The 23407-nt window shown below is 39.6% G+C and overlaps 1 protein-coding gene across 7 annotated transcripts in view; it reads left to right on the forward strand.

Annotated features, from left to right (window-relative positions):
• Nucleotides 1-19593, forward strand: part of ahi1 (Abelson helper integration site 1) — a 178849-nt gene extending 159256 nt beyond the window's left edge. For 6 of the 7 annotated variants that reach the window (XM_078399754.1, XM_078399757.1, XM_078399759.1 and 3 more), the window contains 5 exons: nt 2381-2449; nt 8023-8185; nt 8307-8404; nt 14669-14748; nt 18268-19593. In XM_078399754.1, coding sequence (XP_078255880.1) covers nt 2381-2449; nt 8023-8185; nt 8307-8404; nt 14669-14748; nt 18268-18460 — 603 coding nt within the window. In that variant the 3' untranslated portion in view covers nt 18461-19593. Of the gene's footprint in view, nt 1-2380; nt 2450-8022; nt 8186-8306; nt 8405-14668; nt 14749-18267 lie in introns of those variants that run through there. The other variant, XM_078399760.1, reaches the window with a different exon arrangement.
• Nucleotides 19594-23407: the final 3814 nt, after the last annotated feature.

The raw sequence follows: 23407 nt of genomic DNA on the forward strand, positions 1-23407 counted from the left end.
ATTAAATTCTGCTAAAAGGACACAAAGTGCTGGAGTAACTCAGCTGGTCAGGTAGCATCTCTGGAGAACATGGTAGGTGATGTTTCAGGTCGGGACCCTTCTTCAGACTCTGCTGGTCCTTTCGGCGGCAGCACTTGATGGGGTGGTCAGAAGCCTGAACGATTAAACCACTGTGCTATTTAAATTTGGATATCTCGAAAACCGTCACAAATGTTCTCAGACACTTTTTCCAATTATATTGTTTGTCCCTTCAAAAAGCTGCAGTAATTACATCAGGCATTCCAATTTCTACCATCTCTTCCCTCATATCTGTAGCCCCAGGAAACAACATCCTTTTTTTTCCCTGCAGGGAATTTTATTTATCCCTTATGGGGCTGATTGCTTGTTTTCATTTTTAGCAATACTAACCCAGGTTAGTTAGAGGACAAACAACTTATTTTGCAGGAATAGGATTCCTGGATGGATTCTCCTCAATGAAACTTGGAAAAGTTTCCATCTGTGTCAAGAGTTATTGATTAGCAATGGGAACATTAATTTTAAGATTGTTTAGGAAAAGAGATGTAAACCATCATTAAAGTCTAATATTTTATACAATAAAACCAAATGTCTTAAAATTACCTCCTCCTTTGCACTGTGGCACCATTTCATCCCATCAGTTAGATATTCTTAATCATGTTCCAGAGACACAATGACTTGCAACTGGGATATTTGCATCCAATGTGTGCACAAATGTACCTTCTGCGGCATGAATTATGAGCCTTCCACTCTTTAAAATGTATTTGTGAGGAAAAAAGGTTTGTGATGCGAATGTATGGAGTATTTATATTGGAGACTACTAATCAGTCAACAGGTCTTTCCACTCCTTCATGCTGTTGTTCACTGGAAGAATCTGAACTATAACAATAACAATACTCTTGAAACCTCCTCCAGCGTGGCCAACCTCTTGTTGTTTTAACAGTGGCACATGTGATATATTCACGTTAAAAAAGATGATCTTTGCCATGCATTTATAAATTCAATTCCAACCCTCGTGAAACAGGAAGGAAAAGCAAATCCAAACAAATTTTAAGGCAGTGTTTTATAAAATCTGTCCTTGTCTCATTTTTAAATTTTCCTGCTTTGTCCAAGGTTTGCTAACAGTAGTCCAATCCAATCCAATCCAGTCTATTAGTCCAATTAGATTTTTCCCCTCAATGCATGCCATTCTTTCAATTTTCAAATCCACCTGGATCTAATTTTCTCTTTATCTTTCTTAATAAAGCCTAAAATGTTGTTGCAGGAATTCTATTTCCCAGTACCAAACACTAAAAGCCATTTCTGGAGCAGTAAGTCATGTTCGGTTTCAGTTTTTAGTTGTGTTTTCATATTTTCAGTTTTTAAATAGAGTCCTGCACACAGAAACAGGCCCTTCAGCCCACTTTGTCCATGCCAACCAACACATCTGAACTGGCCCCATTTGCTTGTGTTTGCCCCATTTCCACCAAACCTTTCCTATCCATGTAGGAATACCCTAAACAATAACAATTAAATACGTTTAAACGTATTGACAAATGAACAGAAGGGTCTATTTCTACTCTGTGGAATTCTGCTCATTAATCTTTCACTTCAGTGGGGTTACCCGAAACGTCTTCTAACCTTTCTGTCATGGGCCTCCTCCAGTGCCATAGTGAGGCCCACCGGAAATTGGAGGAACAGCACCTCATATTTCGCCTGGGCAGTTTGCAGCCCAGTGGTATGAACATCGACTTCTCCAACTTTAGATAGTTCCTCTGTCCCTCCAGTACCCTCCTCCTTCCCAGATCTCCCTCTATCTTCCTGTCTCCACCTATATCCTTCCTTTGTCCTGCCCCCCTGACATCAGTCTGAAGAAGGGTCTCGACCCGAAACGTCACCCATTCCTTCTCTCCCGAGATGCTGCCTGACCTGCTGAGTTACTCCAGCATTTTGTGAATAAAAACCTTCGATTTGTACCAGCATCTGCAGTTATCTTCTTACATTACTAGATTTGGGATTCACTCAGCAGGTATCTTTCCCAGCATGAGAGCTGGAATGTCTATATATGTTCATCCTTCCATGTGGGACTCCTTAGAGAGTCTATCAGTACAGCGCAAGAATAGCCAGCAGCATAAGTTGCATGATAGAATAACCATTGTTGAAATCGTAAAGTTCTTTGTGACAGAAAGTGTCAGCATGAGGTTTTGATTTCTAAATATTAATTAAAGCAAATGTCACACAAGCAGTTCTAAAGTCTAGGTGAAGAAAACACCTTCCATAAATTGAAGAAGGACATAATATTCAGATAACCAGTTACTGGCTTTCTGATGTAATATTGCAATGTATTTTTAAATGTAATATTGCAATGTATTTTTCTTTTCTGTAGACTCGTGCAAATCCTTCAATATCATCAATCAAGGTAGAAGCTGATTCTAATGCACCAGTTGAAGAAACTGTAAGTAAATAATTGTAAGAAAATATTTATTGGATGTTCCCCCAAATTAGGCTACATCTGATAATTGTTAATGTTGCTAGGCTTAGTTTTGATTCATTTTTCAGGATGCAAATATTGTCGGTAATGTCACCATTTATTGCATTTCACTATTTAACTGCGAGGAGGTGGTGGTGAACCATCTTCTTTAACTGTTTGCAGACAGTCTGGTCACACATTCCACAATATTGTCGGGTAGAGCGTTCCTGGATTTAAACATGGTGTCTTCCTGTGTTATTGGAGATGTGGTTAATGGGAATTCATCTTTTTGTCAATGATCTCATAAAGGTCAAATGAGTTGTTCAAGATATAATAAAATGTTTGTGGCATTCATTGTCAACATGGAAGATATTCGATTAAATGAATTAATTACAGGAAGTGCATGTAGAAACATAGAAGAATCGGTACATATGTAGACATAGGTAGACAAAAATAGGTCCAAGAGTAGGCCATTTGGCTCTTCGAGCCAGCACCGCCATTCAATATGATCATGGCTGATCATCTAAAATCAGTACCCTGTTCCTACCTTTTCCCCATATTCCTTGATTCCTTTAGTTCTAAAAGCTAAATCTAACTCTCTCTTGAAAACATCCAGTGAATTGGCCTCCACTGCCTTCTCTGACAGAGAATTCCACAGATTCACAACTCTCTGGGTGAAAAGGTTTTTCCTCATCTCAGTCCTAAATGGCCTAACCCTTATTCTTAAACTGCGACCCCTGGTTCTGGACTCCCCCAACATCAGGAACATTTTTCCTGGTTCTAGCCTGTCCAGTCCATTAAGAATTTTATATGTTTCTATAAGATCCCCTCCCATCACTCAATACAAGCCCATTCGACCCATTATTTCATCATATGTCAGTCCCACCATCCCAGGAATTAACCTGGTGAACCTACGTTGCACTTCCTCAATAGCATCATGTCCTTCCTCAAATTAGGAGACCAAAATTGCACACAATACTCCAGGTGTGGTCTCACCAGGACCCTGTACAACTGCAGTCGGATTTCCTTTCTCCTAAACTCAAATCCTTTCGCAATGAAGGCCAACATGCCATTAGCTTTCTTCACTGCCTGCTGTACCTGCATGCCTACTTTTAGTGGCTGATGTACAAGCACACCCAGGTTTTGTTGCACCTTCCCTTTTCCTAATCTGACACCATTCAGATAATAATCTGCTTTCCTGTTCTTGCCACCAAAGTGGATAACCTCACATTTATCCACATTATATTGCATCTGCCATGCATCTGCCTACCCACCCAACCTACCCAAGTCACCCTGCAGCCTCATAGCATCCGCCTCGCAGCTCACGCTGCCACCCAGCTTTGTGTCATCCGCAAACTTGGAGATGTTACATTTAATTCCCTCGTTTAAATTGTTAATATATATTGTAAATAATTGGGGTCCCAGCACCGAGCCTTGCGGCACCCCACTAGTCACTGCCTGCCACTCGTGCGTGTATGGAGCAAGTTACCAGAAGAGGTAGTTGTGGCCGGTAGTAAGTATTGCAATGTTTAAGAAACATTTGGACAGGTATATGGATAGGATAGGTTTAGAGGAATATGGACCAAACGTAGGCACGTGGGACTAGTGTAATGGGACATGTTTGTCGGTGTGGGCAAGTGGTGGCGAAGGGCCTATTTCCACTCTATGACTCTAAAATGGGCATCTCTTTATTCTGGGACCATGCTCTCTGACTTAGGACTAATAAAATTAAACATTTTCCCAGAGTTTACTCTGTCTAGTCCATTTAAGATTATAAGTTTCAATAAGATTGCCTCTCAGTTTTCTAAACTCGTGAGTAGAGTTGCAATCTCGCCCACTTATTTTGTGTCATCTGCAAAGTTGGACATGTATCTTTGCTTCCTCCTTCCAAGTCATTAATATCAATCATAACCCTAGCACTGGTCCCTCTGGTACCCAACAAATCATAGGATGTCAATCTGGCAATGATTCCCTTATCCTTATTTGCTGCTTCCTGCCAGTACTGATTAATTTGTCATTCAATCTGATCATAGCTGATCTTTTACTTCAATATTCAGCAATTTGACTACCACGGCATTATGTGTAAGAGCGGCTTCTACTGGTTCACAACCCTGTCAGTAAAGAAATGTTTTCTTGCGTCGGTCCTGTAGCTAACCCCCATAATAATAGGCTTTGATCTTTGGCTCTAGATCCTCCCCCACCCCCCAGCTAGGGAAAGGATCTTGTTGTATTCAGCATATTCAGCCCTTTCAGAATGCTACACTCGTCAGTTGTCAGCCCATGCCTATATATTGTTCAGGACTCACAGCATGGTTTAGAGAAGTTGTGAATGGAATTAAACATTGTGCAATTGTCTGTAAATAAATATGTTTCTCATCTTACAATGGAACATCTACATTTCTAATCTTATAAAGTATTTCATGAAGTAGATGGTTGCACCTGGGACATTTCCCTGAGAAATGCCTACAGGTATGACCTGGGACTTAGATAACAGGTCTCTAGCGATCACAACATTATGCAATCATCAGTAAACAAACCCACTGTTCTGGCCTCCAACAACCATAGGCATCTTCCTTTGAGTGAGATGTAACTCCAACCATTGCAGAGGTGTATGTCCTTCATTCACATTGAGTTAACATTTTTCTGGGGCTCAATGTTCCCTGGTTGTCAAGGTGATTACTTTTACATTGCTGTAATTCAGCTTTGTGTTCTGTGTTTGAAGTCTTTGACGAGGCCTGGAAACCAATGGCCTTGGTAAAACCCAATCTGTGCTTCAACAGCCAGGTTATTGGTGAGGAAATGCCTCTTGATCGCACTAACAACGAGCCCTCTATCATTTTCCTTTTAGATTTGTTTTCTCTTTGATCTCATTGACCAGTTTTATCAGAGTATCTTAATAGACAATAGACAATAGACAATAGGTGCAGGAGTAGGCCATTCAGCCCTTCGAGCCAGCACCGCCATTCAATGCGATCATGGCTGATCACTCTCAATCAGTACCCCGTTCCTGCCTTCTCCCCATACCCCCTCACTCCGCTATCCTTAAGAGCTCTATCCAGCTCTCTCTTGAAAGCATCCAACGAACTGGCCTCCACTGCCTTCTGAGGCAGAGAATTCCACACCATCACCACTCTCTGACTGAAAAAGTTCTTCCTCATCTCCGTTCTAAATGGCCTACCCCTTATTCTTAAACTGTGGCCCCTTGTTCTGGACTCCCCCAACATTGGGAACATGTTTCCTGCCTCTAATGTGTCCAATCCCCTAATTATCTTATATGTTTCAATAAGATCCCCCCTCATCCTTCTAAATTCCAGTGTATACAAGCCCAATCGCTCCAGCCTTTCAACATACGACAGTCCCGCCATTCCGGGAATTAACCTAGTGAACCTACGCTGCACGCCCTCCATAACAAGAATATCCTTCCTCAAATTTGGAGACCAAAACTGCACACAGTACATGCAAATGCTGCCTTCATCTCAATCGAACCTCACCTCTGGAATTCAGCACCTTGGTTCATCTTTGGATGAGAGATTACTGATCTGAAACATTAACCCTGTTTGTTTCTCCTTAGGTTTTGCCTGATCTGTTAAGTGTTTCTCACATTTTCTATTCCTGTTTCATTTTTGCACCACTTTTCAGTCATTGTCCACATTTCATTTGCCTGCTTCTTGTGGACAAGACATAACCAGACATCTTCCTACTTTGCTTGATGATGACCAATATTGTAAGTGTACTGGACAATTTGGCTCATGGCATGCTGGTTCTTGAGCTCCAAAAATGCAAGAAATTGAATAGAGTTGTGAATATAGTCTACACCCCGATCATTCCCTTTTCTCCCTCTCCTGTCGAGCAGAAGATACAAACGTTTGAAAACATACCACCAGATTCAGGAATGACTTCGCTGCAGTTATCAGATCACTGAATGGTCCTATCATAAGCTAAGTGTCATTCCAAGCGCCCAACCTACCTCTTGGCTGCCCCTGCACTTTTTTTATAAACACGTTTTTCTGTTCTGCAACACAGCAACACTATATTCTGCACTCAGGCATTTTTGACTTTTCACTACCTGTTGTTTTTGTGTATGGCTTGATTGTACTAACATATGATATGATTTGATACCTGTACAAAGAAAACGAGAAACACAAAAGTGCTTTTTTAAGCATTGGTGTTAGCCAAACATACCAAAACCTCCAAATTTAGATCTAGTTTAGTTACCAAAAGTACTGCTTTTGGTTAAGGTACCTTGTATTGTGAAAGGGTAATTCCACCCAATGATAATTATATATATATTACACCGCATATGAAAGTTTTAAAACTGTAATGACATTGTTTATTTTCAAATATCCTGTGTCACTGAGCAATGGCAAAGTCGTGCATTTAGAATTGCATGTGTGATAAGTTTAATATGTGTATCTTGCTGAAAGAGTGATGGCATGGAAATTAAATCCTCTGACATGACTGTGGACCTGTTACCTTCACAGTTCAACATTCAGCTCAAGAACAGTGTTGTCACATGTAATAGAAGCTTCTCCGCACCTTTCCTTATTAATCTAGTTTGGGAAGAAACTAGCAGAAAAAGGCTAAAACTTGGCAGTGGGGTGTGGGTTTTGGAGGAAAATTGAAGAAGAATATTTCAAGCTATTAAATACTGAAATGCCGCCTATTTCTAGACTATTTGTCTAGAACTAATTTCTATATTACTGACACTTTCAATATGACAGGTTGATTATTTATTGTACAGCTGTCCTGTAACTCGTCTTTTTTAAGTTATTAATAGCAATTAAAATATCCCATTCAGACTTTCCAAAATGTGTCACTTTGTGATTGGGAATTAACCTTTTAAGTTTTTGAGTACTGAATGCTTTTACAGTTTTTAGTGCAAACTTTGTGAGCCATGATGCAGCAGCAAAAATAAACTAAAGTAGCAGAAATGGATAACTGGAATTGCAGAACTTAGTTCTGAAAAGCTAGCTTAAGATTTTTTAATAGTTTTGTTACTGTAATCTTTATAGGATTACTGACTCACAGTTTGATTAGTTCGTTAATCAGTAACAGTGGAAAATAATGATTTTTGTTCAATGCATCACATTAGGTTTTTTTCTCTTAAAAACAAATAATGTGATGCATTGAACAGAAATCATTATTTTCCACTGTTGCTGATTAAAGAACTAATCAAAAGGTGTATGTAAAATGTTCAGTAAAAATTGTTGGTTGGTTTTAGGCTTAAATGTTTTAGTGTAACAATTTTCAGAACATTTGCAAATGAAGCTGCAATCAATGGTTCATAAGAGCATTTAATACAATAGCAGCTGTTGGAAACTAATCTTAGTGGTGCGGAATGTTTTAACCATCTCTTGAGTGCCACAGTCCTTTATCTCACAGCTCCTGCTACGTTCCCACCGCCTTTGATTCCATCAACAAAACCTGTAGACAGCCTCAAGTCTTACCATCTTGCAGCTTTGGTTTCAGCTGTCCAGATGCAGAAGGAAGTTAGTCTTAGGGGTTTCTCTTTGTGGCATGGTTGTGATAAAACTGTGGCGGTCTTATCTCTCCCTTAGGTCGTAGCTCTTTATGACTATACAGCGCATCGATCAGATGAGCTAACCATCCAGCGTTATGACATGATCCAAGTGCTGTACAAAGATAATGTGAACTGGTGGTTTGGTCGCTTAGCCAATGGAAAGCAGGGCTACTTTCCAGCAAATTATGTAGCTAATGAGAGTAAGTTGGCTTTCATTCTTCCTCCTTTATTTATATGTTTCTAACAGATAATAGATAATTTTCCTACTTGCTTTTAAAAAGAGGAACTTCAATATCTTGTAAATATGTACCATTTTAACAGGAATACATGAAGAAATACAACCCCATCAACAGGACAACAATCCTGTTTTAGCAACTGAAGATGAAGAGACAGAAGTGAAATCCCCAACACCCACCAAGGTAGAAACAATTTGAAAGTAGAGAGCTTTAAAATCGTGTTTTTTTTTTTTAAAGGTCAAACACTCAAGTGCTGGTAAATTGATATAAAACAGAAAACGCTGCAAGTATTTGGCAGGTCAGGCAGCACCTGTGGAAAGAGAGGCAGCGTTACCATTTCATGTCAGTGGCCTACACCAAAAGCAATAAATGTTGAAGTTGAAACTTGTTTTAAATAACAATTGAAATAGAGTAAAAGGGGAAGAGAGGAAAGAATATCTGAGCCAGTGTGCCAAGCATGAACTGACAAAAAGGATAATGGGGCAATGTAAAAGCAGATAGTAATGCAACAAGAAACATAAGATGGTAACAGAGAAGCTGTAAGCAACAGCAAGATCACCACAGGCACCTGCTGTCCAAACATATTGTAGTAGTTGTTATGATCGGAGAACTACTTCAACATCATTCTCCCATTCACTCCTCCAAGGATATTCAGTATGAGTTTGAGAAACATGATCTTAGCCATAAATTCAGTTGTGCAATGTGTACATAAACATGGAGCAACTAAATTTTGGTGTTAAATTGTTGGCAAATTATCATAGATCATTCACGGAATGCTTCACACGAGAGGATCGTAGAGTAACGCAAAGTGCTGCTGCTGCACAGCTCCGGGAATCTGGGTTCAATTTTGACCTTGGCTGCTGTCTGTGTGGAGTATGCACATTCTGCCTGTGACCATTTACATTTCGTCCGGATGTTCCAGTTTCCACTCAGATCCCTAAGTAGGTTAATTGGTTACTGTAAATTTCCTCTAAGAGTAGGCAAATGTCAAAAGTACCAAAGAGAAGTTGATTAGCATGCAAGAAAGAAACAAGGGAAAAGGAAAGGGATTGATTGATGGGGGATAACCTGGTTGGATGCTGTAATAAGCAGGTAAAGGATGAAAGATCAAATCACATTTTTATCTGTTTAGCACACACAAGCGCCCAAAGCACGTATTATTCTAGAGTGGAACCAATCATTGTGCAAATCATAATGATTGATCCCACTACAGTGAAATTATATAGAGTCAGCACATTGTCTGTATCATGAATGCAAAAGCACATCTGAGAATCATCGTACTTGCAAGCTATTAGGGAGTTAAAGATCCAAGGCTCAGCTACACAGAAATTTGAAACTGCAACAACTTAAGAGCTTTGAGAATATTTAAGTTGGAGCCCCTTTATCATTAAGAGCAAAATATGTGATTGACTAATAGTCCAATAGTAAAGGTGGGGGTAGGGAGTGCTGAAGGAGGAGGGGTCAAAGGGTTCTGACCAGGAGGGCCTGTTCCACAGGAATCTTCTGAGAGAAGCATGGAAGCCTCCACATATCCAAGGAGCATTGCATCCAGAGGCAAAACATTTAAAAAAGCAGTGGTGATCACTGCAGTAGATCAAGAAGGTGCCTTCCGTTTCAAAAAGGCACGAGCAATTATTGCAGGCCTCCCTGTGATGTGCATCAGCCACAATTGATAGCAAATTAAGTGAAACATAAAGCCCTGAATAATGCAGCTTCCGTTCTATTCCTGTGTTACTGATTTCCTCTACATAAATCATGAAAACCAAAACCAAAAAAAAAGGCAACTATTATTATATATTCAAGAATAAAACCATCGACTCGGTATTTAGCTTTGCCCCTTTGCAGTGATCCCCAGTGGCAGCAGCCTAGCTGATGGATGGTTGCAGTCTTTGTCCCCAAGGAGATTACAGATAATCACAAGGAAATGTGAGGAACAGTGAGCACAGATGATTTAGCTTTAGACACCGCCATATTGTTATAAATTGTAGTAGTCTGGAGCAGCTAGCTGAGAGGCAACTGTGAGGACATTATTGGAGAGTTTATGGTGGGAGAGCATATTTACCTCCTTGATTTATGCGCCATGGGCCAACTGCTACTACTCTGGAACAGTACTTCATCAATCCAAGCAAACAACTCTTACATCTTGGCATCTTCAATTATTGATATGAAGCTGCATATCTCTGCAATGTTGGTACACTCTATACAAGTTGGAACAGTTTCTCTTCTGTACACATCACGCAGACGTTCAAGCATGCCAGACAATATCATACGTAAGTAATTGTGCATTCTCATCAGTCTTTAATGCTAGGATGCCCCAAAGCAGAACTGGTGCGCAAACTCACCACTGGCAGATGTACTTTTTCCCTTGGTAAGTTGCAGGCCACTTGTCTGGTATGTTCCCATGTACAGATTCTGCCTCATAGTTATCCCTTGCAGTTTACAACATTCTAGTATTTGAGCATTCTTCCTTCTTGTTGAACTAGCTATGAAGATTTGTAAGTTTAAGGTTAACTTTTTTAATGATGTGAACAGGAAAAAGAGTAACAGGAAAAAGAGTAATGGTGAAAGGTGTTTTTTTTCAGAATGGAGGGAACTATATAATGGAGTTCCCCAGGGGATGGTGCTTGGGCCAGTGGTTTTCTTACTATATATTAATGACATGGACATGGATGTGCAAGGCAACATTTCTAAGTTTTCAGATGGCACAGTACACAGAGGATTAGAGAACTGTGAAGAGGTTTGGAAGACACTTTCAGGAGATGTAGAAAGGCAGGTGCAATGAATGACAGATACAATTTAATATAAGAAATAAAGCAGAAACTTTAGTAGGAGGAATGTGAAGAGGCAATATAAACTAATGGACACAATTTTGAAAGAGGCACAAGAACATGGAGCGACCGGCCAAAACATTATGACCACTGACAGGCGAAGTGAATAACATTGATTATCTTGTTACAATGGCAAGGAGTGGGATATATAAGGCAGCAAGTGAACAGTCAGCTCTTGAAGTTGATGTGTTGGATGCCTGAGAAATGGGCAGGAGTAAAGACCTGAGCGACTTTGACAAGATCCAAATTATTATGGCCAGACGACTGGGTCAGAGCATCTCTGAAACGGCAAGGCTTGTGGGGTACCCAGCAGTGGTGAGTACCTACCGACAGTGGTCCGAGGAGGGACAAACCACAAACCGGCAACAGGGTGGTGAGCGCGCAAGGCTCATCGATGTGCGAGGGCAACGAAGGCTATCCCGTCTGGTCCGAACCGACAGAAGGTCTACTGTGGCACAAGCCACAGAAAATTTTAATGGTGGTCACGGGAGGAATGTATCACAATACACAGTGCATCGCACCCTGCGGGGTATGGGGCTGCACACAGAGGACCAGCAGCATATTAGGCTGGTGGTCATAATGTTTTGGCTCATCAGGTCATGATATTTTGGCTAATTGGTGTATATTCCTGTACTTTGTTGGAAGTGGGATGGCAGGTTCAGAAAGTTGTTAAAGAACTATCCAGGACCCTGCGCTTTTTAAGAGAAACAGAGAACAAGAAACAGAGAACAAGACCAAGCAACTCATGATGACCCATCATAAAACAGCTGGATAATTATGTAAAATCTGCATACAACACTTGAGGAAAGATGTAAAAGCTTCAGAGTGAGTGCAGATTAGTTAAAGATATCTAAAAACATGAATGGTACAGGCATAGTAGATTGAGAAACAACTGTTCCCTTTGTCAGAGAGATCAAGAATATGATATATAGAATGAAGATCAGTGTCCGAAAAATAGTCTTTAGTCTTTACTTTACTTTAGAGATACAGTGCGAAAACAGGCCCTTCTCTGTGCCAACCAGCGATCACCCCATACACTAACACTATTCTACACACCAGGAACAATTTACATTGTTACCAAAACCAATTAACCGACAAGCGTGTATGTCTTTGGAGTGAGGGAGGAAACCGGAGCACCCAGAGAAAACCCAGATTGGCATGGGAAGGTATAAACTCCGTACAGAGGGGCACTCTTAGTCAGGATCGAACCCGGGTCTCTGACGCTGTAAAGGCAGCAGCTCCACCACTGCACCACTGTGCCACCCTCAAAGTGATAAGAGATTTGTTTTAAACACTGTAAGTGGGTTTGTGTTTACTGTGTAAACCAAGGGTTAGAAGTGGGGTGGTCTGTCATCTGGTTGGTAAAGGTTGGAGATAAAACATGTTCCAAGGTACAAAGAAAGGGAGGAACAGTGGAATTATACTGGAGAAGGTGGGAGAGAAAAAATTACATTAACAGTAGTGGCAGCATTAATAAAAGAAAAAGAACATTGAGGTGGGAATAGCAATGCTTCATCTGAAATTGTTGAACTCTGTGCCGAGTCCAAAGCTGTAATATTTTCCATTGAAAGCAGTGCTGTTTGAGGGCAGAGGAGTCATGTCAGAATGATTAAAGTGGCAAGCAACCACAGGATAATGAGTTCAGTGGAGGTGTAGGGTGACCTAATCTGCATTTGTAGAGGAACTTGCTTTGTTATCAGCAAGTACTGTTCAAAGCATAGTATCATACAGAAATGAATGTAGGGAGAACTCAAAAAATAGCTTTTCCAATTTGTGGTAGTGTGAAAGCTTGCATGAAAAGAGGTGAAGTTTGTTAGAGATGTAAGAGTGAAGCCCAGGTGTCATGGAGTGAACAATTCCATTTGAAAAGCTAAAAGGAAAGAAAACAAAAAGGTGTCTTTTATGTCTGAATCAGACTGGAACTCTCAGAAATGGTGAAAGATGATTCATTGAGTGGAGGAAGTTGAAGATGGGGAAAGCCCTGTTGTGATGTGGAAGGAGTGAGAAGGTAAAAGCAGAATTGTGGGAAACATTTTGGTAGAGGGGAATCCTTGGTTGAAGAATAAGAGGGAATGCCCCACCACAATTGTCAAAAGATGACTCCTTGTAATGTATAGTAAATTATGTAATTGACCTCAATTTACATGCATTGATAGGTGAGGGAAAATCATAACCAGGACATTGGTTAAAATTCCTGATCATTTTCAAATTACTGTTGGGTGATTTTTTTTATCCCGCTGAGAAGATAAATGGGGATTTCGATTAACCTCAAGTGTTTTCAATAGTGCAGCACTCCCTTCACTGCATGTTATTTCTTAAATGCTTTAAAAATAGTATCATGACATTCAGGAAATCTTCATGTGCTCTCGTTGAGTGATCTGGAATCGCAGACAGTGCTGCTTAGCGGACAAGTACTTATTACAGAAAAAGAGATATTTACAAAATTAGGCCAAATATCCCTTTGACCTTGCTCATCCTTTCAACAAAATTAAAATTGATACTTTACTTGATCCTCTTTAACATAATGATGCACATGTCCAAAAATCTTTGGATCTCCATCTAAAATATACTTAACGAGTATTCATCCCTGTAGCTCATGGGATAGAAAATTCCACAGGTTTGCATCCTCTGGTGAAAAACGTGGTCCTCCTTTCAGTCCTAAATGTTTGATCCCTTATCTTGTGCCCCTCTCCAGCCAGAGGTGTCTTGCTTTTGAATGAGACTAAAGATCATTTAGGGTCCCATTACGAAATTTATTGCCATCAAATAGTCAAGGAAAACATGCACCCATATTTAAGGTTAATATTTCAAAACAAATTGGCCTGATAAAATCATGAGGGGAATTTATAGGATGAAAGTACAGAGTATTTTACCCATCGCAGGGGAATCAAGAACCAAACGACAAATGTTTAAGGTGAGGGGAAAGATTTAATAGGAACCCGAGGAACACCTTTTTCACTCAGTGGGTGGTGGGTATATGGAATGAGCTGCCACGGGTAGTACAATAACAACAGTTAAAAGACAGTTGGACAGCTACATGGTTAGGAAAGGAGGTTGAGCGATATAGACCAAATGCGGGCAAATGGGACCAGCTTAGATGGGGCATCAGGGTACTTGAGTTGGGCCAAAGGCCTGTTTCGGTTTTGTATAACTTTGACTCTATGACACAAAAGATAATACAAGAGATAAACATACAACTACACAGTGCATTAACATTTATTCTTATTAACAAAATAAATGTTCCTATTTTTGAGTTTGTACAGAAATACTATTCGAGTCCTTAAAGAGTTAATACAAACTACACACAAACATTTGGATATGGCCCCAGGTGTAAATACGAGACCTTAATACTATTTTGGTTTTACCTCTCTGTAAAATGGCATCTCCTGCATCATGGGAATGGTAGAGGCCTGTATTTTTTTTCCTCCTTGGCCTACAGATTGTAACCACATACGGGTAGATACATCAGGCCAGGCAGGTTTAGCATTTTCAAACAAGCTGCATTTATTCCAAGTACAGGAAGCCTGTGGTTTTGCATATGTGTTGAGGGAAAGTAGTCCAAGTAAACCCCCTACCACCTTCATTTCTTACACACTCTGCTCCTTTTGTTCTCCTACAGATGTCAGCAGTCATCAGCAAGTCAGGGGACCTCAAGTTGATCTCTGAGCACGACACAGATACAGAGTCACCTGTGAAACCGTGAGTAACATCATTTCAACTGCACATTTATCAAATTTTAAGAAGTTCCAGTTTACTAAGAAATGTAGATATTGTTTCGTTGAATTATTTCTGAATTAGAGGAACTTTGTTCATAACTTGTAAACTATTTGGATGGTTTTGTGGTGAGGATCTGATATCAGAAAGGACCAAGGATGAGGTGAGAAACAAGTCATTACCAGAGAATGGAAAATAACACGCAGTTCATTCTGGAAAGAAAGAGGAAGTTAATATTTCAGGTTTATCCTTTCACCAGCACATTAATCTTGTCACATGGCATTGACAGCATTTCTGCCAATCCAGAATATATCTGCCAAAGAGCAACCTTGTCAAGGGAATTTGAAAGAAAAGTAACGTGAAGAATGTTGCAGAATTTGTATTCACAACTGCAAGCGGCTGTCACTGACAGCACAGATTATAGACACAAAGTCCATCACTTTAAAGAACTCAAGTGATGGCTATACAATACCACCTATAGGAGTGACGTACATCTTCTGGTCACTGATTTGGTCATTTCTTCTGAATGCATTTCCCTCCTGCCTAAGGAGCTGTTCTTTTCAGAGCAAATTATTCTCATTGTTATCAGCTCTCCTTTGATGCCCAAGTGAGATTCACATTATTCTTCTCCCCATAGCCACAAATTGCTAATCCAGTTTGGCCAATCTGCAGATGCCTGAGCATGAAAATAGTTAGCTGGAACTGTATCTTGCTCTTTCTTGTGTCTGCTTTACCTTAGTTGTGGTAGAATTTCAGTCAACCACGGATCTACAATTAATGTACAATGTATGTGAAAAAATACATTAGGTGATTCGACCTGCCCTCCCTTACCCTCATCCTGATTGTTTTAGCTCCATGATTTAATCAGTCCATTGTCATTAAAGGGAATATCTGTATGTAAAATACAAAAGTGTTTTGATGGATAATGTACACATTTTATCAGCATTTTTGAACTAGCAATGAATAGATTTCACTCCAGCATTGATCTGAGCATTAGTATTGCCAAAGACTTTGGGGGATCAATGCAGAACTAGAGGCAGAGGTTTCTACTTTTCTTTGGATTTAGTAAGGCTTTTAGATTAACTGACCACAGAAGTTCAATGAAAACAGGTGGTTACCTCTGTTATTCCTTTCATCCAGGTAGTTAATCCTTTCATCAGAATCAATTAGTAAACCTTCATTTCCAGTTTTAAGGTGAGAGGATGAAAGTTTAAAAGAGTCAGTTTAGTTTAGAGATACAGCATGAAAACAGACCTTTTGCCCACCGAGTCCACACCGACCAGTGTTAACCCAATCACTGGTTCTATGTTAGCCCATGTTTGCATCCTACACACGAGGGGCAACTGACAGAATGAATGAATGAAGATTAGAAGATTTAGGGGGGGATCTTATAGAAACTTACAAAATTCTTAAGGGGTTGGACAGGCTAGATGCAGGAAGATTGTTCCCGATGTTGGGGAAGTCCAGAACAAGGGGTCACATTTTAAGGATAAGGGGGAAGTCTTTTAGGACCGAGATGAGAACGTTTTTTTTCACACAGAGAGTGGTGAATCTGTGGAATTCTCTGCCACAGAAGGTAGTTGAGGCCAGTTCATTGGCTATATTTAAGAGGGAGTTAGATGTGGCCCTTGTGGCTAAAGGGATCAGGGGGTATGGAGAGAAGGCAGGTACGGGATACTGAGTTGGATGATCAGCCATGATCATATTGAATGGCGGTGCAGGCTCGAAGGGCCGAATGGCCTACTCCTGCACCTATTTTCTATGTTTCTATGAATGAATACTTTATTGTCACAGTGAAATTCTTTGCTTGCACAGCCAAGGTATGCAATAGTCGCCCATGTTGGGCACTTACAAAGTTACAAATTCCCGCCCCCCCCTCCCCGTGTGCCAGTTCCCCCTTTGTTCTTCCCCCCCTCCCTTACGACGGTCCCCCCACTCCGGGTTCTCCATTGTCCATTGTTCCTTTCCCTCACGGCAGCCCCCCCCGTTGCCGGGTCCCCATTGTCCATTGTCTACCTAATTAATCTACAAACCTGTAGGTATGTAGAATGTGGGAGGAAACCCACAGGTCACAGGGAGAACGTATAAACTCCGCACATACAGCACGCGTTGTGAGAACATAACCCGGGTCTCTGGTGAGGGTGGTGAGTGCCTGGGATGTGCTGCCCGGGCTGGAGGTCAAGTCAGAGGCGATAGTGGCATTTTAGAGATTTTTGGATCAGTATATGGATATGGGGAAGGGGGTATATGGATTATGTGCAGGCAGGGCCGTCTTAACACATGGGCCTGATGGGCACTTGCCCGGGGGCCCACGAGCATAGGGGCCCCATGCTGATCTGTGTATGTTAAGTGACTTGCAATAAATAAATACTACTTTAAAAATGTAGGTTCAATAAGTGCTTTTTTGCAACATTTTCGGTCACTAAGTGCTTCTCACAGCGATCTGTAAGTGCTTTTCGCAACAATGTAGCACCCTAAGTCCTTCGCTAAGTGCTTTTCGGTAAGTGCTTTTCGCCGGCACGACGGGGGGGCTGGTAGGGGCCCCAGTACACTGCTTTGCCCGGGGGCCCATAATGCTGTAAAAACGGCCCTGTGTGCAGGTAGGTAAGAGATGGTCTTGGCATCATGTTCAGCACAGATATTGTGGGCTGAAGGACCTGTTCTTTGTACAGCACTACTCTTCTAAGTTTTATTTCAATCATTCAAGGCAAGTGTATCCTCCTTGAAATATGGAGGCCAGAACAGTATGTAGAACGTTGTCTGGTTTCATTGGTGCCTGCATAGTTGCAAAAAGACCATTGCCATTACCTCAGAATAAAAGGACATACCTTTAGAAAGGAGATGAGGAATTAATTTTGTCAGAGGGTGGTGAATCTGTGGAATTCATTACCACAGAAGGCTGTGGAGGTCAAATCAATAGATATTGTTAAGGTGGAGATTGATAGGTTCTTGATTAGTATGGGTGCCAGGGGCTATGGGAAGAAGACAGGAGAATGGGGTTGGGAGGGAAAGATAGATCAGCAAGGATTGAATGGTGAGTAAACTTGATGGGCCGAATGGCCTAATTCTGCTCCATGAACTTATGAAGACTGTCTTGATTTTTTACTCTCAGGTCTTGCAATGTTGATGTGCAATTTGCCTTCTGCGTGCAACTGTCTGAGGGGTTGTCACCTATAATGTTAAATGATGAACTATAAAATGCCTGAAGAATGGGTGCTACTTTATCAAGTCAAGTCAAGTCAAGTCAATTTTATTTGTATAGCACATTTAAAAACAACCCACGTTGACCAAAGTGGTATACATCAGTTCAGGTACTAAGAAATGAACATACAATGGCACACAAACATAACAGCACATATATAAACAGTTCAACCCCCCCCTCTCAGAGTGCCTCAAACTCTAGGGAGTAGCGTTATATTTATATCGATGCACGTTTTGATACTGCTTGTGAAATCAGCAAATAAAACCACTGTCTTTAGTTACTGATACTTGCTACTTTTCCAGAGCATCACGGAAAAAGAAAAAAAAGAAATCAGCAGCAAAACCATTGGATGCATCAACATGTGAATCGAATTTACTGGTTGCTGAAGATGATCATAAAATTGATGCAAAAACCACAAAGAAGAAAAAAAAGAAAAAATCTCTCCAAGCCCCAAGTACAAGTGGAGCAAGTAATGATGCGTTTAAGCTGGAGTAGAACACACTTTTAAGGAGCCTGCGCTATCAATGGGCAAGTGTAAAAGCAGTCACGTCAATGACTGTAATGGCTGTGTTCCTTGTATAGAATAAGATCCTATAGGGTTTGTTTTAAAGTAATGTGGATGATTGCAATGGATGTGTTCTTTGTATAAAGAAACATGCAATAGTTTTTTTTACAAAATAGCATTAGATAAATGTGTTTAAATAGTTTATAAAAAGTCCATGTTTTCTTCCAGTCATGGGATTTTGAAGAAAACAAATGAACTGTTTACCATCACAATAATAAGGTTTCTGGGATGTTTTAATTATCTTAAATGAAATAATTGAACTTTACTGTGTATTGTACATACATCAGCTGCAGGAAAATTACCAACTGAGAATTAATTATATTTAAATAGACCCTTGTTACCAGCAAGATTAATGTTTGTCTCATAGATATTATATTTAATTACCTTTGTTACCAAATTTGTCTTTATTATTTTAATATTTTGGTTTAAGGTTACAATGCATCTGTTTGTTTCTGTGATTTGATGAAGATCATCATTATATTTATATTCCAGTTCATTATAATACAGCATCGGCACTGGTTATGGTATAATGTATCTGAACAGATGTCCCACGGGTCAGAATAGCACGAAGAGGATGAACAAATAAAAACATTCACAAGGGCACATTTCATATCTGTCAAGTTTGCCTTCACATCTCACTATTCTGGAATTATTTTACATGCGATACAGCCAATCTCATTATCTCAATACAAATGATAATTTCTAGCTAGCCAAATTGACCTACATTTTACAAGTAAACATTTATTTAAAATATGTAACCTGCTTAAAAATACGTTGTCATCAATATCAATCTACATTTCAGACGTTTATGGTACCTATACTACTAGTATTTAACGATTTGCACCGATTGCAGACTAATATTTTCAGAACTTTTTTTACTTTGATGTTACTATAGGAAAAATGATGCCATTTTAACCTTAATCATCAATGGAAGAATTCTGTCACAATGTTATACTTGGATATTTTTATATCCCTTCCTACATTTTAGGTTATTAATTTTTATATTAACAGATTTTGAGAATGTCGTTGGGTTACCTTTTTCTGTAGCAGATGAATATGATTTCAGCAATAAATTTATTATAAATTTGACCTTTGATTATTCATTTTCTTTGTCTCTGGTAGAAATCTAAAGTCATCGTGCTTTTGCTAAATGAGATGACAAAACTGTGTGAATTTTTTAGTGCTCCCAGTGGAGTTCACTGATTTTCTTTTCTGTATCAGCACAAACAAAGCTGTAATGTGAATCATCAACTCTTGTATTCAATCTGAAAAAGTATCCGAATGCATTTCATGGAAAGATTCTCTAAATCAAAGGTGACCAAAATCTATTGATCCAGATTTCAGTCTTTAGTGAAACAACAGGACTCACTAAAGATCTTGCAGAAATATTTAGTCATTTCTGTACCTCGTGGATTTAACTATCATTTATCAGTTTTGGAGGATTTCAGCATACAAGCAACAGTGATGGCATCAAAGAAGCCAATCTCATTGAAGAACACTTCTAGACTGAAAAGTTAGGGAATAAAAGAACTTTTAACGAACTTCTAATAATTTACGGTGAAAATAATAGATTGAAATGTACATATAAGATGCAATCATTATTTTACAGAGAGGAGGAAAATGACAATCTACACAGGTAAAATGAGTTTGCTAGGATCAGAGACATATTTAAGCAGTAATTGAGAGTTTTGTTTTTAACAGTCCCATTATGTCTCATTAAACAAAGCACAAAGTTTCAAGTGATGTCTTTTGCAGCAGGAATATTTTCTCAAATGCCTTGCAATTTTCCTTGATTGCACTGCAACAGTGCTCCCTGTAGATAATAGGGAATTACCGGCAGCAACATATGTGGGAATACGAATTCACTCCTTGAAAGTGTGGTAGAGGCAGAAACATTTGTTGCGGCTTCCTTTACACTCTCCTAATCCCAAGACATATTTGACATGTTTTCCTGAATCTCTTTTAATCTAACTTTAGCCTTTGTTAAACAAACTGTTCTCATACTTTTTTATTTCTCAATGACAGTTCAATTTAAAATATTTCTTCATTTGTCTGCCGTTGTTGTCCACTAGTAAACCTTTTAATGTAAGTTCCTTAGCTAATGCACCCTTCGTGCCAATATAATTGACTTTAGTTCCAACTGCGTCCCTGTCAAAATACATACAAATTCAATCATGTTGCAATCACACTTCCTTAGAGGATTTATTTCAATGAGGCAACATGCTAACCCTTAAAAAAGGCAAACAAAAGACATTGCCTTTCCCACAATCTTATTTCTTAATTAATTCACTCCCCAATTTTCTGTTTTTAAGGTAGCCTTAAAGTATTTCAACCATTTTTTTAAATTGTTTTTTGCTATCTCCTATTTCCACCCATACTGATCACACTTCCTGTCCTTCTGGGCCAAGATTATTCCCCACAAGTGTACTTATGATCCTTTATTATCAGGGCTTTCCTCTCCCCACCCCAACTATTCAATTTTTTATGTTCTTTTGAATTGCCACGTGTAAAGAATGGTTAATAATGAAACATGAAAAAGTGTATTCAAATAATGTTATGAAAATAATGTATCAATTTATGAAACAGAGCCTAGTCCTCCACGTTTACTTGGTAAATCATAATGCACATGTTGTGGAGAAACTCTGTGGACAGTGTCTTGCAATGTTATTGAAATTTTTAAAAGATGGAGGTATTAATATGGGTGGATCACACCCAAGTTCAGAGTGATTAGGAGACAGCATGACAGCTGACAGTCCTTGCTGACAAGTGGTCTAAAACACAGACCAGCCATAATTGTTTCCTGGTTAATTGAATGTCAGGATCACTTAGAGTGAACAATGGTCTCACAGAAGCATGCACAGACAGCAGTGAAAAATTGCTGGGCTGTTGGCCTTTCTGGGGAGACGGGAGATGCAGAGTAACTAATGAGGTACCACATTCATTACTTCCTTCTGCTCTAATTCCTCAGGTGAATGAAGTAAACTTCGTCCATGGAAGGAAGGGAAGCACAAGCATTCAAAACCAAGGCAGTCACATTTTGAAAGAATGTCACGAAAATATATGCTTTTCTGAGTACTTTCAAGATTAAGATTTTTTGATTTTTATATATTGAGGGAATCAGGGAGGATGGGGTTTATGCAGGAAAGTTACACCAAGCTCAAAGATGAGCCTTGACCTTAATGGGGTGATAAAGGTACAAGGAGGAAAATGGCTTCTTGCTTCTATGAATGGCTTTCAGTTTAAGACTGTTCAGTTAAGACAAGTTTATATGGAATTCTTTGGCACAGAAGGCTGTGGAGGCCAAGTCAGTGGATATTTTAAAGGCACAGTTAGATTTTTGATTAGTACAGGTGTCAGAGGTTATGGGGAGAAGGCAGGAGAATGCGGTTAGGAGGGAGAGATAGATCAGCCTTGATTGAATGGAAGAGTAGACTTGATGGGCCAAATTGCCTAAACCTATCACTTATGATCTTATCTTCCCTACCACCATGCACTGCCACTATGATTATATGAGTTGTTTAGGGTTTAATTTAGATCAGATCCTAGTTGAGTGCCATTGAACCATGTTTGAAACGTCACTGTTGCACTCACCTTTACTTGATCTTATTGGATAGCTGCTATCAATTGTGATGCAAGATGTTTAAATATATGTATGGAGTTATACAACACTGAAATAGACCCAAATTGTCCATGCTGACCAACATATCCTGTCTAAACTGGTCCCATTTGCCTTTGTTTGGCCCATATTCCTCTGAATATTTACTATCCATGTATCTGTACCAGTGTTGTTATAGTACCTGCCTCAACTACCTCCTCTGGCAACTTGTTCCGTATACCTGTTACCCACTGAGTGAAAAAGTTGTTCCTCAGGTTCCTATTAAATTTTCCCCTCTCAACTTAAACCTATGGCCTCTGGTTCTTGATTCGCCTACTCTGGGTGAAAGATTCTGTGCACTATGGGGATGTGGATGTTTTGTTTGTAATGCCGTCTCTGATATCATATCAGTTGCAAGAATGAGCTCATACACATCTTTCAAACATTTGATAACTTTTCAAAACAGGCGTTCTCCAACTTAACTTGAACTTGCTTTTTTATTTTGTCTCCAAGTGCTGTGGAGTGCTTTCAACAGACTGTTTATTCAAAGGAGAGAATAATATGCCCCCTGGAGATTCTGAAGTGGAGCCTTGCACAGCAATAGACGGAGAACATGCTTGGCACATGTCAGCAGTCATTCAGAGAGTCTCCATCTGGCATTGGATAACACAGAAATGGATTGCTCATTCCTTAATTGCAAACCATGCAAACTAAATTGTTTGTATCAAGAGCACCCACAGTTCTTTGCAGCACTCCACTGCAGTGAATGACATTATATGTCATTACAATAGCAATGAATTAGCTGCTACTGACCCAATCTAAATTTGCAAATTAACAGTGCATTTTAATTGGAAATGGACACAGGTTAGTGAGAAAACTGTTGGTATTTTCTTGGGAACAATGATTTATATGATGAGTGCAATACATGGGGAAGATTCTGTGCATTGTTGGACAGTTATTAACCACTTGGTGATTTTAAACTTCACAAATAGAGAAATGGGGAAACTAAGCTCAATAGAATGTGACATGAAATACTTGGAGCCAAGCCATTTTTGCAACATCCTGCAATTAATTTTTATATGACAGGTCAGACAAACTGAAACACCCAGTTTGGTTTGTCCCCAGTACACAGTTATGCTGTTACTACATAGTGGAGAGTAGAATGTTTTTTTGTGAAGTTTTATTATGGAGATGTGATGGAAGCTCAATTTATGATGAAAATACTGGCAGGAAAATGAATAGACATGTAATGTAGTTGAATGTAATACTATTATTTGTTTTT

This window comes from Rhinoraja longicauda, chromosome 5 (genome assembly GCF_053455715.1).
Source record: "Rhinoraja longicauda isolate Sanriku21f chromosome 5, sRhiLon1.1, whole genome shotgun sequence".
Taxonomy (NCBI): domain Eukaryota; kingdom Metazoa; phylum Chordata; class Chondrichthyes; order Rajiformes; family Arhynchobatidae; genus Rhinoraja; species Rhinoraja longicauda.